This window comes from Anabrus simplex, chromosome 1 (genome assembly GCF_040414725.1).
Source record: "Anabrus simplex isolate iqAnaSimp1 chromosome 1, ASM4041472v1, whole genome shotgun sequence".
Taxonomy (NCBI): domain Eukaryota; kingdom Metazoa; phylum Arthropoda; class Insecta; order Orthoptera; family Tettigoniidae; genus Anabrus; species Anabrus simplex.
The window spans coordinates 1,479,481,298-1,479,497,243 of NC_090265.1; the positions used below are offsets into that span (position 1 = coordinate 1,479,481,298).

Sequence of the window (15,946 nt, forward strand, 5' to 3'; positions counted from 1 at the left end):
AAAGTTATTTCAAAGCTGTCTCAAGTCCAAGAAGAGTCACAGTGAGCCAAGAAGTGAACAATGCTTTAATATGGTTTTTCAATCGCAACGAAGTACACTGCAACCATCAGTGAGAAGGAAACAGTTGTCTGAATGTAGAGCCAGGACTGAGTATTACAGCACCGCATGAATCATCAAGTGACACCGATGCAGATACTTAAGATGATGTAACTAGCACCAATACTGAGCAGGATTCAAATGGAAGTGAAGCCCAATCAGAAGAAGAAAATAAAACATTTACACTTGAAAATGGAACACAAATTTAGATTGGAAAATTTGTTTTAATAAAATGTCATTCTAGCTTCAGGAAAATTCAGGCGCATAGATATGTCTGTAGACTACTTCAGATTATCAATGGTTGATGTGAAAGTAATGGGCTTCAAATCATTTGAAATAATTCTTCTTTCATAGCAGTTGACGATAATGTGTCAATTGTAAATGTGAGAGATGAAATAAGTGTGCTTCCAGATCCACTTTGGTATGAATTACATGGAGATAAAAATGTTTACAAATGTGAGCAAGATGTTTACATAAAGGAATTGTAGTAATGTGGTTAAATTTCCAAGACTAGTTCTTAAAGTAATTTATATGTTAGAAACGTGTCATAGTTGTAATAAAATATTTTCAGTGGTACAATCAGATGAAATTCCTGTTTTAGATTTTCAAAAATTTTAATAAGATGTTGGTGAAACGGAATTGCCATTTTTGAGTTGGTATAATTTTCTTACGTATTATAGTAAACTGAGGTTTAAATGTTGTATAAAATAAACTTCTGATCAAAGTCACCTACAGTACTTAAAGTTTAAATTTAATAAAAGTATAAAAATTGAACATTTTTCTTACACTGGTCAGTTAATTGGAAGGGTAACATTGATAATTGCTAATAAAATTATGGTGTATCAAAGTCGCCACACTCAGAATCTGACTTTCATTATCAGTATTTTTATTAATATTTTGATATCAGACAAATTGAAAATGAACATAATGCATATGATGTATAGCTGTGACCAACACAATATAATGAGTGCTTTTACATTTGCTATAACTAAATTAGGAAAGAAATTATAGTGTTCTGAAGATCTCGCCCCATTTTACGGTATTAAAATGTGTTTCTTTTCCTCTCTTTTTTTCAATTTTTTTGTTGAACTTCAATTTGATATTTCTTTCCAATTTCGTTTTCCATTTCATTTAAAAGAAGCTGATAATCACATTGTTTTGTCTCTTAAACCGATGATTACCATCTCAACTTCAAGCTTAATACATTACTCGCTGTGCCTTGTCCGTATATCTTTTCACTATATACAGAGTATTTTGGAGACATTGTCCACTTTGTTATTCCTGATATTTCCAGGCTTTCCCTGATGCAGTATTTCATCCTAGACTGTATGTTCCTATTCCAATGTTGTACTTTGACCCCTCTATGGGCTACTTCAGTTTCATAGAATATAAACTTCATGGTTTTGATCTGTATTGAATTGTGATCACAATAATAATTATTAAATTAATGTTGTAAGGTCCACCTTTTTCAATACTATATTATGCAATATTGTTGAATTACATTACTAAACTAGGGACTAGTTTCGGCCTTGGCTGGCCATCTTCAGCCTTAACTACTACTAATAACAAAGTAAATGTAAAAACACACAATTGACATGAAAACTAATGTACAAACACACAATTAACATTCAAATCTGGGATGAACTAAGTTATAAAATCTGAAAAATAAATTAGGCTCTAAATTCTTAGCATCTGGAGTATGCCTAATTTATTTTTCAGATTTTACACTTAGCTCATCCCAGATTTTAATGTTAATTGTGTGTTTGTACATTAGTTTTCATGTCACTTGTGTGTTTTTACATTTGTTTAGTTATTTGATGTATTACATTAAGGCTGAAGATGTCCAGCCAAGGCCGAAACTAGTCTCTAGTTTAGTAATGTAGTATTGAAAAAGGTGGACCTCACGACATTAATTTAATAATTATTATTGTACTTCAGTTTTGTGCAACCTTTAGAATCACTGGTATAATTTTTGTGTCAGATTGTACTTAGCACTTAAAATTGTTTCTCTTGGTTGTAGAAGTTACAGCTTTAGATAGCAAGTTGTTTTGTCATGCTACAGTAATGGAAATATTGGTTTTTGCACATACCTGTTATTGTATATAAAACACCCAACTTGTAGTGACGTATATCAGTTATTTAAATCCTAACAAGATGTGAGGTAGAATGTAATTGTTGTTTCCATTGAAAAGTACATGCATTAATAGTTCTGAAACATTGACATTTCAAGGAATTGTTGGGATAATATAAAACACAATTTTATGCTTAATGCTACACTTCTTTATAAATCATACCATTGATTATTTTTGTACAGGTAAGCTGGAGTATCAAGCACAATCTCCAGATGAGGCAGCATTAGTCTCGGCTGCCAGAAACTTCGGTTTTGTTTTTAAAGAACGTAGTCCAAATAGCATCACTATAGAGGTATGTTGATGGATCATTTATTATAATTACTAGATATACATTAATAGTGGTCTGAAAAGTCATTGGACTTTCCAGATATATTTCCTTATTTCACCTAGTTACTTTTGGAGTTAAAGACAAATAGAGCATTCAACAAATGGTTGATACTTCTGCAGTTGAAGTCTTAAGGCTAGCAATAGAGCCTGTTACAAGTTGTCATCTGATACAAAATGATAATATTTGTGAGCCTTTTTAGTTGGGCCAGAAATGTAATTCAGACTGTAGACAGGACGAGGCAGAACCTCTCACTAAAAGCACCTCAAGTTCTATGTGATCTTAGTCATCTGGCTTCCTTACTTAGAGTGCTACCCTCGGTCACTATAATGTTTTCCCATAGTGTGTTATGTTGGCACTAGCAGACTTGTTCTGTCAGTGAATGAGCAATGATTCTCACTGATCAAAACAGAACATTAACCATGCTCCTTGTTTGTTGGACAACGTTACCTGTGTATGTTGGTAAAAACTGAAATGGCGTATGGCTTTTAGTGCCGGGATGTATCCAAGGACTTTGGCTCGCCAGGTGCAGGTCTTTTGATGTGATGCCTGTAGGCGACTGGCGACCGGCGACCTGCGTGTCGTGATGAGGATGAAATGATGATGAAGACGACACATACACCCAGTCCCCTTGCCAGAGGAATTAACCAAGTACGGTTAAAATTTCCGCCCCTCCCGGAAATCGAACCCGGGACCCCTGTGATCAGAGGCCAGCATGCTAACCATTTAGCCATGGAGCCGGACTGTATATTGGTGAAGAGGAAGGATACTCCATACACATAAATTTATAATAAAATAATATGGTACTGTAAATGAATCCTTCATGGTTGCTACACTACAGTTTTCTGCAGTGTCTAGAAAGCAGCTATTGCCTTTTCACTCCATCCATTCTGCTGCCCATACTTCCTGTTGTACCCATTATCCGAACACAACACTAATCCATTTACTTCTTAACCACTTACTGTAGACAAGTATAACCATGGTAAAATAAAATAATTATTTTCCTTTGATATATGCTGCATAATGGTAATAATACAACATCTCCAACCTCGAACCAGGAAACGGAACTAAGGGGTAGACATACATACATACATACATACATACATACATACATACATACATACATACATACATACATACATACATACATACATACATACATACTGTCCCCGTATGTCAGCGGCAAGCAAGAGACACCTTATGCGTACAACTTCATCCATTGAGTTCACTCCTAAATTAGCCTTTATCTCCTCATTCTGAGTACCTTCCTGTCATTGTTCCCACCTGTTTGTACCAGCAATCATTCTTGCTACTTCCATAACACACATTAAATAATCAGTTAATCCAAGAAGTCCACTCAAAAACACTCACAATATCAATTACTGTAATCCATTAAAATATCTCACAGAAAACATGTGGTCAGAAATAACGCAAAGTATCACACTTATGAAATAAACATTAATTTGTTCACATTGATGTTGAAGATCCAATCTAACATTCATTGTCATACACTTTTACAAAAGCACTCCAAAATTGAATGATTACCTGATATCTGAATTAACATCTCGATGACACAGAGTTCGATCACCACAAGGCATGAATATAAGCTCGAAATATTACCGAAATATTACTCGAAAATGAAATATATTACCATATTAGATTCAGATTAGATTGTTCCTGAAACATGTATGATAGAATAAATAATTTTCAATCATTAAAAGTGTATTGACGAGGTGGACCCAATTTAAACTATTTTAAATAATTCCTTTAAAAGATTTAGACAAGTTAATACAGGATCAAATAAAATACTTATTATGGTTAAGTTTATCAACAGATCAAAATTAGAGTGAGTTCACTGCAACGGTCAAAATCAGAGTGAGAATGAGTGCTTGCACTACCCTTGGCTAAGTAGAGCACATTCCACCGATTACCAGAAATACATGTTCAGTTCAGGTACTGAATTCTTATATTATCGTTTGATTTATTTAACACTAAATGCACTCATAAATTGTCATAAAATTAGCTACATATTATCTTCTAAATGTTGTGTTTGAGACATGACTTCATTACCACTTACGTGATCTAATTTCACATTGACACATGCACTCATATTTACTGGAGATAGCATTGTTAACTTCTTCCGATGATAGAATGTTCCACCACATTATTCATTTACATTTATCAGGTGAGAGTTGCTGTTCGGGGTGCATGGTTTTATTATTTTCATTTGTGCTGGGTAGCTCTGTCCCCTCGCAAGCGATAAAAATAGCTACACAAGTAAAACAAATAAAACCTCGCTTGTCACGGTCAAGACACACGTGTCCCACCGACAAAAGACAGAGATCAGATGATACACACTAGAATAAATCAATAAATGATCTTCTCATAAGAAGATACATACACACATACATACATTTATGCATGCATACAGCGGCTTGTAATAATACAGCTCAGTTTAAGCCCATTAAAATCGAGGAACAGAATTATTCATAAGGTTTTGTATTCCCTACACTTTACACACTGCTCATTTTAATTGTGCTTGGTATGAGGATATTGGACTTTTGTGTGTGACTATATTCAGGTTTAAATTGAAAGATTTTTTATTTTGATCACTACCATGTACTTCTAATTATGTTAATCATATTTCCTCTTTCCAATGAGGTATTTTATCTTTAGAAATATTAGAAAGCTTCAAAAAATATTTTTTTTTTAAAGGGTGTTCTTTTCAAAAATAGAACATATGTACATCTTCATTATAGACTGATATGTCTTTCAGCATTCAGTCTGCAAACCTCTGTGAATTTACTAAATGCTGCCACAATCCTCTATTTGTAACTAGTTCTGTGGCATCATTTATTTCTATAACTCTTATCTGTAAATCATTAGAAATTGAGTCCAACCAATGTCGTCTTGGTCTCTGCCTACTTCTCTTACCCTCCATAATAGAATCCATTCTTCTCCTTGGTAACATATCCTCCTCCATTCACCTCACATGACCCACTCACTGAAGCCGGTTTATGCATACAGCTTCAGCCATTGAGTTAATTCCTAACTAAGTCTTTATCTCTCACTCTGAGTACCTTCCTGCCATTGTTTCCACCTGTTTGTACCAGCAATCATTCTTGCTACTTTCATGTCTGTTACTTCTAATTTATAAGGGCATCATCAGCCTTTTTACACTCATACTTCAAAGATAAAAATCAGGGTCCTGATTGTCATGATAAAAAATATAAAAATGAGAATATAAGATTGGAAATTAGTATTATACAATGTGAGAAATTGTTATGAGTTCTTAAATAATAATTTATAATTGAAACTTCATTTAAAATGTTTGCGAAGAAAAGGTTGAAGTTGGTATATTACATTAGTAATTTTAAAATATTTTATAAAATAGATAAACTAGGCCTTAACCACATAATAACAAGAAGGTCTATGGCTAAAGTTGCCGTATCAAAGTTCGAGTGAAATTCGGCTGAAAGCAACTTGATTTACATGTTGAAGAGAAGGTTAATGTACCTTAGTAGCCACTTAAGATGACACTGAAACTTTCTTGTTGAAAACTTGTAATATTAAACTGTAGGTCGAAGACATACCACGACCCGGACTCGATGTGCATATGTGAACTCTGTGATAAACATTGTGACCGATATCACATACTGTCGTGTAAAAATCATGTGAAATCAATCATAGACCTCTGTATTGATTAATTATCCTAATACTGCACAACTTGTGCGCAATAAAGTTTATATAATATTAAACTGTAGTATGGCGCTGTGTAGATGATAAAGTTGGATCCATTAATCTATTAATCTCGTTTTTTACGAAGTGGGTTCGCGGTCTCCGTAATTTTGTTGAAGGAGTGATAAAGAGTTCATAATTGAATGTTGCCGTATAGATCTTTGCTAACTGGGGTAGTTATTAACTCATAGACTGATAGTTAAATGGGAATATTCTTACTTGTTATTGGCTGTAGTTTTGAATATAGATTAACTATTGCAGGATATATGGTGAAGAATCTGTAATGAAAAGAGAATAAAAAGATATGAAGTTTAGAGGAAAAAACAGTTGAATTAGGCAAAATTATATGTATTCAATTACGTTCTCGATTTTTGTGGTATGAACTGGTTGTCTGTATGGTCTCGGAACGAGTAAGATTTGAATTCACAATTAAGTACTTATTTATTTTCCACCTAGTCGATACAATGATTGCTTAAGGCAATTTTTAATGGTTAAAAGTGGTACATGTTTCGTATATTATCAACATCTTCAGCCACATAACACTGTTTAGATGAAAAATATATAAATTGACAAAGTAATGCTTTAGAGGAAGTGTCCTTAAAATTAACATAAGATTGACAACATTAAAACAAACAAATGTTATCTTCAAGGAGGAAGTAATATTATGTACCCAAAACATCTCCACAAGCTTGATATCTTTCAGAATACCTGGAGTTGAACAAAGTGGGTCCAAAGAGTATCAGAAGAAGAGAATTTTTGATTCTGCTATTTCACATGCCCCTAAAAGAATAGCATATTCTTCGAAATATGACAAACCCATCCTAAAAAGTAAGACTTCTGCTACAACACGTGAGGAAAAATTGTGTATGTTCCTGTCCTCAAACTTGAACAAGGCCTTTTGCACTTTCCTTAATGTGACTATTCTTGTATTTGACAAGTTCAGTCACCGAGCTCGATAGCTGCAGTCGCTTAAGTGCGGCCAGTATCCAGTATTCGGGAGATAGTAGGTTCAAACCCCACTGTCGGCAGCCCTGAAAATGGTTTTCCATGGTTTCCCATTTTCACACCAGGCAAATGCTGGGGCTGTACCTTAATGAAGGCCACGGCTGCTTCCTTCCCACTCCTAGCCCTTCCCTGTCCCATTGTCGCCATAAGACCTATCAGTGTAGGTGCGACGTAAAGCCACTAGTTGACAAGTTCAGTGTTGCCCTTCAGACTTTTTTTCCACAAGTTCACTTTTTATTAGAACTTCTAATGGATTTGCTAAAGCAGTTGTTCACCAAGTTTATCAATCCCAAAATTGTCAAAAGCTCCTCATTGCTTGAAGTTGAGTACAACTTGGTTCAAAATCAAAGAAGTGATGATGAGTTAGTTATTGGCATTCAGACTCAGAACACAGTGAATGATCTCCAGGTTACAGATAAATCCTTTTTGTTTTCATCAATGGGAAACTACTTTTGTACTGCCTGTGACTACATCATCAACAAGTTTCCACTCAAGGATGATGTGTTCAAGCATGTTCAAGTTGCTAGGTTAGACAGAATTGAAGATGCACAGTACTCTCCCATTCTTTTTTCTTGGGAAAGTTTCCTATCATGTTATGCAAGGAAGAGAATGAAACTACAGATGAGGTGGTGAATGAGCTTCAGAGGCATTCACAGCTCTTCAGGTGGATGACACTTTGGCTGCAAATCAAGATGCTGTAAGTGATTCCAGTTGGGCACAAATGTCAAGAATTCGTTGAGCCAATGGACTTCTTAAGTATAACCAAATTTCTAGAGTAATGCTCTTTATTCTCACCATACCCCATAGCAATGCAGAATGTGAACGTGTTTTCAGCCTTGTGAAGAAAAATAGAACAGAGTTCAGATCATCCATGTCCAATCAATCTCTGGAGTCTATTTCTATTTTGAAGACCAGGAGTTCTGGTCCCTGTTTTGACAAAACATTTTCTCAACACATTTTGCAGGAAGCTAAAAAGACTACAACTATGACTTTAAAGTTGAACTAGCATGTTTTATTGTGTAAAGCCTTTTTCAATTATTGCATATCTACTTAATTTATCAAGGAAGTCCTGTTATGTATGCTCCAAACCAATATTCACCATGCCTGCTGCTGTTTAACATGGATTTCTTCATGATTGTTATACTGTATACATTACAAATCATTGGCCTGTGATGTAAGTAGTTATGATTTCATTGAAGTATTCTGTTTAAAGCATGAATTATTGTACTTCGTAGCCCAGAAGTATTATTATTTTCATTAAGCAGGGGTATGTCAAAAATCGTTAGATTTTTGTCGCACCTGAGTTTTACTGATAGCCTTTTTCAAAAGTTGGCAGGCATGCAACATATAGGCACACCCTTCATTTTTTTAAAAACAAATAGGTGTTAAAGCGAAAATATGGAGACGCAGAAAATGATAGACAATTGTTTTGAGAGATATTAGTGTAGCTGGGCTGTACCTGATGCACTTAAAAAGCCGCTACTGCCTACTCGTCGATAGCAGCACCTTTTAGGGCCTGAATCATTAGTGATGGATGTTGACAGTTCGAAATTGCTCTTTTAACACACTGAACACAGTGCCTGAGCAACGTTTGGACTTGGTTTTCTTAACTAATAAAGTAATAAATCATCACAAGCTGGAAATACATCCGTGTCCCTTCTGGTAAAGATGAATGAAAGCATTACAGTTCTGTATACTGCTGATGGAGGGGGCCACTGACCCTTGATGGATAGAATATGAACAGTTGTTTTCAAGAGTAGCAAATATGTGTTCAGCGCATTTTGTTTTCCCTCTCATTCCTATAATGGCGTCACAGAGTCTTCATTGTACAAATTCAAAACGTTCTTAATTGGGACTGTAGAAAAAGGATTGACTATACTAATTACATTTTTTTTTCTATTTGCTTTACGTTGCACCAACACAGACAGGTCTTATGGCGACGATGGGACAGGAAAGACCTAGGAATAGGAAGGAAGGCGCCATGGCCTTAATTAAGGTACAGCCCCAGCATTTGTCTGGTGTAAAATGGGAAACCATGGAAAACCATCTTCGGGGCTGCTGACAGTGGGGTTCGAACCCACTACTCCCGGATGCGAGCTCACAGCTGCACACTCCTAACTGCACGGCCAACTTGCCCAGTCATTTTTTATTTTAGATAGGATATAAATACTAATGTAACAATGTTAGATGTCATTGTTAAAAATAATAATTGCATACATGTTTGAAATGAATGAAAAATAAAAAGCTCAAAAACATGATATATTGGCCACCTTTCATATTTCAGTATCAAAAAATAAAACAACCAAATGGGTTCAATTTTGATGCAGATAATTATAGTTTCAGATACAAAAAGAATGAACTTAGCTCAAAGAGAGTTGAAGTTATAAAGCCTCAAAATATGGGTTAAATGTTCAGTATACTGGAGTTAACATGTTACAAATAATGTGAGTGTTCAGCGTGTTAAGAAAGGTCCACCCATGCTCTATACAATTCATGTCTGGAGAAGATGCTGGGCAGTTAATTCTGCAGATCCCACATTCCTCCAGGCATCTACTCATAGCTGCTGCATGATGTGGATGAGTGTTATCGTCCTGTAGAGTAAACCCATCTCATACAGTCAATGCAAAACCACTTACTAAGGGTTGGAGAATGTCGTGTTTGTACACTACAGGTTGTCATGTTTCCTTGAATATGAACCAATAGTGTATGGTGGCCAAACATGATACTTGCCCAGAATAGTGCTGAACCTCCTAGCTGTTGGTAACATTCTACGAAGAATGATTCATTGTAATGTTCCCATCTCACCCTCCATGTCTGCAAAGAGTTATCTTGAGGGTGTAAATCAATTCCGCACTTCATCAGTGAACATTTTTCTGGACCATTGATCCTGTGTCCAAGTCTGATGTACTCTAGCCCATCGAATGTGAGCCACCGTGTAATGTCATTGAAGTGAAGGAGTCATGATGGGTCTTTTCGAATACATTCCTCCATCATGGAGTCTACTGCATGCAATTTGAGTACTTACAGTATCACCTGTGGCATCTTGAAGCTCGTGGTGCAGAGTAGTAGCTGTGCCTGTGTAGGATGTCTACGTGCAGATGTGCACATATACCGGTCTTAAGCTCCTGTTGTTTTGCGTGATCGGCCCGTGTAGTGTTGATCTGCTATTGAATGGGGTGTCTTGGGGACTGGAGACAAGATTTAGATTCATGTGAACAATGTTGGCAACTTCAAGTTGTCTCGTGTTCTGTTGCATCGAAGTGATGATTTTGATGTGATCTGCTGTATAGACAGCATATGACAAAGAATTGTATTGCATATTGCATAGAAGTGAGGCACACTGACAAGTTTGCTTGGATGTCACCTCAACTCTAAGTGTACTGGATTTGTTTACCAGTCATGAGTCGAATGCACCTAGCTGTGGAGAAGGCAGGGTAGTCATGATTTAAACATCATACTGCAGTTAATAGATTACAAATATGAAAGTGTTCAATGGGTTAAGAAAGGTCCACACATGCTCAATGCAGTTCATGTTTGGAGAAGATGCTGGGTAGTTAATTCTGTAGATCCCACGTTCCTCCAGGCATCTATTCATAGCTGCTGCATGATGTGGACGAGCGTTGTCATCCTGTAGAGAGATCTAACTATAAATAAAACATAAATGTTGGACATTGTTAAGTAAACTGCAAATATACTTGACTCTTCTTGATGAGTGTATGTTCTTTCATACCTAAAAATTGTACTTCTCTTTTCCAGTCTGTGCTCCATATACTGTTATAATATATAATAGTGTTTATAGCCAGACTACACATTAAGGAAAATATATCATATTAAAACATCTGTATCAATTCCCTCACTTCAGATATGTTCCTCCATATTCCATTACAGTGTTGACCTCAAGACAGAGTGAAATAGCCATAGTTTGTTATGCAGTTTGTATTTAAATTGGTTCATTCCTGATAATTCTGTATATGTGTTCTTGAATAGTAAGAAATTACATTTGTGTTCTGCAGGTAATGGGATCAAGAGAAGTTTACGAACTCTTATGTATTCTAGACTTCAACAATGTAAGGAAACGAATGTCTGTGATTCTTAGAAAAAATGGCCAGTTAAGACTGTACTGTAAAGGAGCTGATAATGTTATTTATGAAAGGCTGAAACCTGGAAGTTCAGAAATCAAGTCAAAAACTCAGGAACATTTGAATGTAAGTATTTAAATGTATTAGAAATTATTCCACATCGAATTGGGTGCGGTTCCTTCTCATTGGATGAACAAAGTATTCATTATATGTATTGTAGACATAATTAACAAACCTCTGGGCTCTCGGCTGCATACATGTGCAGTGATTAACGCAGTGTACAGGCGGTATACACATTTTGTATCAGCATTACACTGGTATTATACTTTCAAAGGCATATACTTGGTAACACACTGAAGCCACAATAGTGCAGACTATGACTCAAAGAAACCATCAGGCAACTTGAGGCGGACTAAATTGCAGATGAGTGTTCCATGGGTTGGCGTCCCAAAAGTATAATTTTTAAGGTCTACTGGAGGTTCTAACAGGGTAGAAATGTTAGTTGATATGCAGCAGCTGATATCCGAGGAAATGCCGTAAGAATCTTCACATTATTTGGTCCTAACTCCCAGACGGTGCAGTCTGAGTTCATCAGATGACCTTGCTAGAGATCTGCGCGTTGCACAGGGATGAACATTTCCTTGTTTACTGTATATTGTCCTACTTGCATCATGTATGCTTGGAGTTAAACCTTGTTTATTTATTTATTTAGTTAGTTAGTACCCGGGAAAATGGAACTGTAAAATAATAATGATGATGATTAGTTAGTTATTTAGCATATATTATTAAGTGGAGTTTGAGTATATTATTACAACAGTAATTACATATATACAAATTTACAAATCTCAAGTTTGCAATAGAATTACATCTCTAAATCCAGTTGATGAATCTACTGAATAGCTTCATCAGTCACGAGGGAAAGGTCTGTCATATCCTGGAAAGCTAGTCCAGGGAGAATTCGGCTGCCCAGCTAATGTTTTTTTTAAAATTTTTATTTTTATAATTTGCTTTATGTCACATCGACACAGATAGTTCTTATGGCGACGATGGGATGGGAAAGGGCTAGGAGTGGGAAGAAAGTGTCCGTGGTCTTAATTAAGGTGCATTTACATGTTGAATACCTCCATGAATCATCTTGAAGATTTGGGTGGCTTCGGTGCACAATCAATATTCCATGTCACAAATACTTCAAGATATATTTGGAGTTTCCCCCAATCTTCGTATTTTAACATTTTATATTTCAAGTCTATCTTCGAGATACTAAAAGTACATACTGCTCCATCTTTTGAAAAAAGAAGATCCCTTACTTCAGATTTTATCTCAAACTCGAACATTGACTTGTTGAGGTTTGTATCCAACATGAAGGAACATTTTGTCTTATCATCATCATCATCATCATCATCATCATCATCATCATCATCATCATCATCATCATCATTATCATAAGTGTTTTTATTTGTTTATGCCAATTTTTGTATCTTTTTAGCTGAAGATGTTCCATATTAGTAATGAAACATGTACTTTTTAATATTGTAATTAGATTTTAAGCTGGATTATGTTATATACCTTCATACAATAGCAATGAAAAACAAATAAGTATTGGAAGGCGGGATTCTCCATTCAACATAACCTGAGTTAAGATACAAAACAGCGTGATCATCAGCCCAAATTGATCGTCAAATATAATTAAGATTACTATTGTAATGAGAAGGAAAACATGAAGAAAATAATACAAGACAAGGGGGTTGTGAAGAGAGGTAGAAATGAGACTTCCATGACTTTGGCATGTCCTAATATCCTGAGCCAGAAGAAAACTAAATGTGGTAGTCTACAGTATGTTGTAATTCCATAAAACTGATCAACACAGAATCCAGGCTGTGGTTATGGGCAGGACGTTGTGAAAACCCACAGAGAGCTTCAATCTGGAGATATCACACACATTGTGGCATGTTAGGGCATGCGGGCAGCTAGGAAGGCAAAGTGTCTCCTTTTTGACAACCTGACAAAGCATTGCACTTCTAGTAATCCTATCCAGTCTAAATTAAAATATACTTATAGTTGTAATAATTGCTTTATCAGTAATTATTTAGTAGAACAGTTACATAGAATGGTAATGAAATAAATAGTTGTGAAAATTTAAAATGTAATAAATTAAAATCTTCGTTACACTTGCCGAGTTCAATGTACATTCTATCTCCCTCACTCTTCTATCTTCTTGTTACAATTTTTATAGTCAACATGTCCTCAGTCATATAAAAATGGGTATTTTTTCATCTCTTTAATCAGAACTTCCGTGTCCATTTCAAGAAAGAACACAATACACAACGTGGGCAACAGACTTGAAACTCAACTAATTGCTGTCGGTTGCATCCTGGATAAGATCGTCACCCACACTGGTGTGTGCTTGACAGAGATGATGCAAATAATATGAAACACTCTTTGGTGTCCAGCCTGCTGTGGGCAGAGTTCATATAACATGATCACAGCCTGCATTCTGTGTGCCCAGGCCCTTACATTACAATGCCTGTTATTAATTGAGATCTGCTTTCTTCCCTCTTCAACTGTCACGTATCTCCACTGCTGCAATTGTGTTTAAAAAAACTTAACCTGTCAATGATGGGTTCAATAGCTAGTTATTTTATAAGGGGGAAAGGCCATGTTAATCCTTTGAAGTTTAGTGTTTTGTGTATTTATGCAAAATAAAATATAACTATGGAATATTGTCAGTTTGGGATATCTTTGTTATTATTATTTCCTGTGATGTAGATGCACCCAGGTCAGGACAAATGTGTTTCCTCTCCGTTTTACCCTTGAACTCCCTGCAACTTGTCATACATCCCATTGTACCAGGAGGATGGTTACCTAGTTGTACTTCCTCTTAAAACAACAATCACCACCACCACCACCACCATTGTATCAGAAGCCATGTCATAATGCCTTATGCTTGTCTTAACAAAGTCCGTCTATTGTTAACCAACCTTTCTTTCTTTCTTTCACCGAATGAGTGGCTGCGTGGTTTGGGTCACGTAGCCGTCAGCTTGCATTCCAGAGATAGTGAGTTTGACCCCCACTGTTGGCAACCCTGAAGATGGTTTTCTGTTCCTTCCCATTTTCACGTCAGGCAAATGCTGGGGCTGCACCTTAATTAAGGTCATGGATGCTTCCTTCCCACTCCTAGCCTTTTCCTATCCCAGCATTGACATAAGACCTATCTGTGTCAGTGCAACATAAAGCAAATTGTAGACAAGAGACTTTCTTTCTTTTTAAGGCTTGTCAAATAGGTCCTTGATATATGAATATTTCTTGGATATTCTATGATATTATTACATATTAAGTTTTTACGTATTGAATGAATACATAATAATTGGTGTATACCATAATTTTACACATTATTAAATCCATTTTATTACTGACCAGATTTCTTTCAGATATTTATGGCATCTTTGCCTCTCAGCTAGATCGTTCTCCCATTCTCTTTACATGTTTTTTAGGATCATATGCAGATCATCTTCAAGTGAATGATTTAGTTTGACAGTAGTGCAAGACATAACTATTTTGTGCAGAAATTTGCAGGTGAAGGCCTGCGTACATTGTGCCTTGCTGTCCGTGACTTGGATGAGGTTTTCTTCAATAACTGGAAACACCGCCATCAAGAAGCGGCATTATCCTTAGAAAATCGTGATGAGAAACTGGATGTAATATATGAAGAGATTGAGAAAGATATGACATTACTAGGTGAGCTATGAATGTGTTTTCAAGAATGTATATTGTGTGTGTATAATTTACTTGATTTAACACATGTTCGTTCCTCTCCAATACATATATTGACCCGTTGGGATCTTTCTCTCCTTCTGTATTTATTCTACAGTATGATGATCATAGTCTGTTACTACCTGTATTATTTACATTCTTTCTCTTCCCAATGCTTATTCAGCTTATTTTTATCATACACTTCTTGCATCAAAACTGAAGATCTGTTAAGATGGCCTTGAGTGAATGCTGACACCCAACCTCTTGATGAAGCTGGGAAGTAGACAAGTTCGTCAGGAGGCAAGAATTAATGGATGCAGAAGAAATGAAATTGATTTGGAGAGAGCCCATCTAAATGAAGATGTAGAGATCATCCCTTGTCCTGTCATGTTCACGTGTTTATCCTTGTCTCCTCGACCTCAATCAGTTATCAATGATCTGCATTTAGGGCTCTCACCCAGTTAGCAGATTCTCTATCAGTTGTTTACCAAGCCTTTTCTTAAATGTTTTCAAATAACTTGGAAATTTATCGAACATTTCCATTGATGCATTTTTCCAATCCCTTTTTTCCCATCCATAAATTAATATTTCCCCAGTTGGTCCTTTTGAATTCCAACTTTATCTTCATATTATGATCTTTCCTTCTTTTAAAAGCTCCACTCAAGCTTATTCATCTACTAATATATTGCTCCCTCTTCTCACACTGATCTTTCTGTGTTTATCCCATCCTATGTTCAATTTCATGTTCCTATCTCTTCGTGTATGAGTGAAGTTGGATAAGGAGTATGTATAGAGAGGAAAGTGACATACATAATTAAGGA

At 35.9% G+C, this 15,946-nt stretch overlaps 1 protein-coding gene across 4 annotated transcripts in view; it reads left to right on the plus strand.

Moving 5' to 3' along the window:
• Positions 1 to 15,946, plus strand: part of ATP8B (ATPase phospholipid transporting 8B) — a 940,482-nt gene that overhangs the window by 768,470 nt on the left and 156,066 nt on the right. For all 4 annotated transcript variants that reach the window (XM_067137969.2, XM_067137971.2, XM_067137970.2 and 1 more), the window contains 3 exons: positions 2,411 to 2,520; positions 11,310 to 11,501; positions 14,939 to 15,110. In XM_067137969.2, the coding sequence (XP_066994070.1) occupies positions 2,411 to 2,520; positions 11,310 to 11,501; positions 14,939 to 15,110 (474 nt within the window). The remainder of the gene's footprint in view (positions 1 to 2,410; positions 2,521 to 11,309; positions 11,502 to 14,938; positions 15,111 to 15,946) is intronic.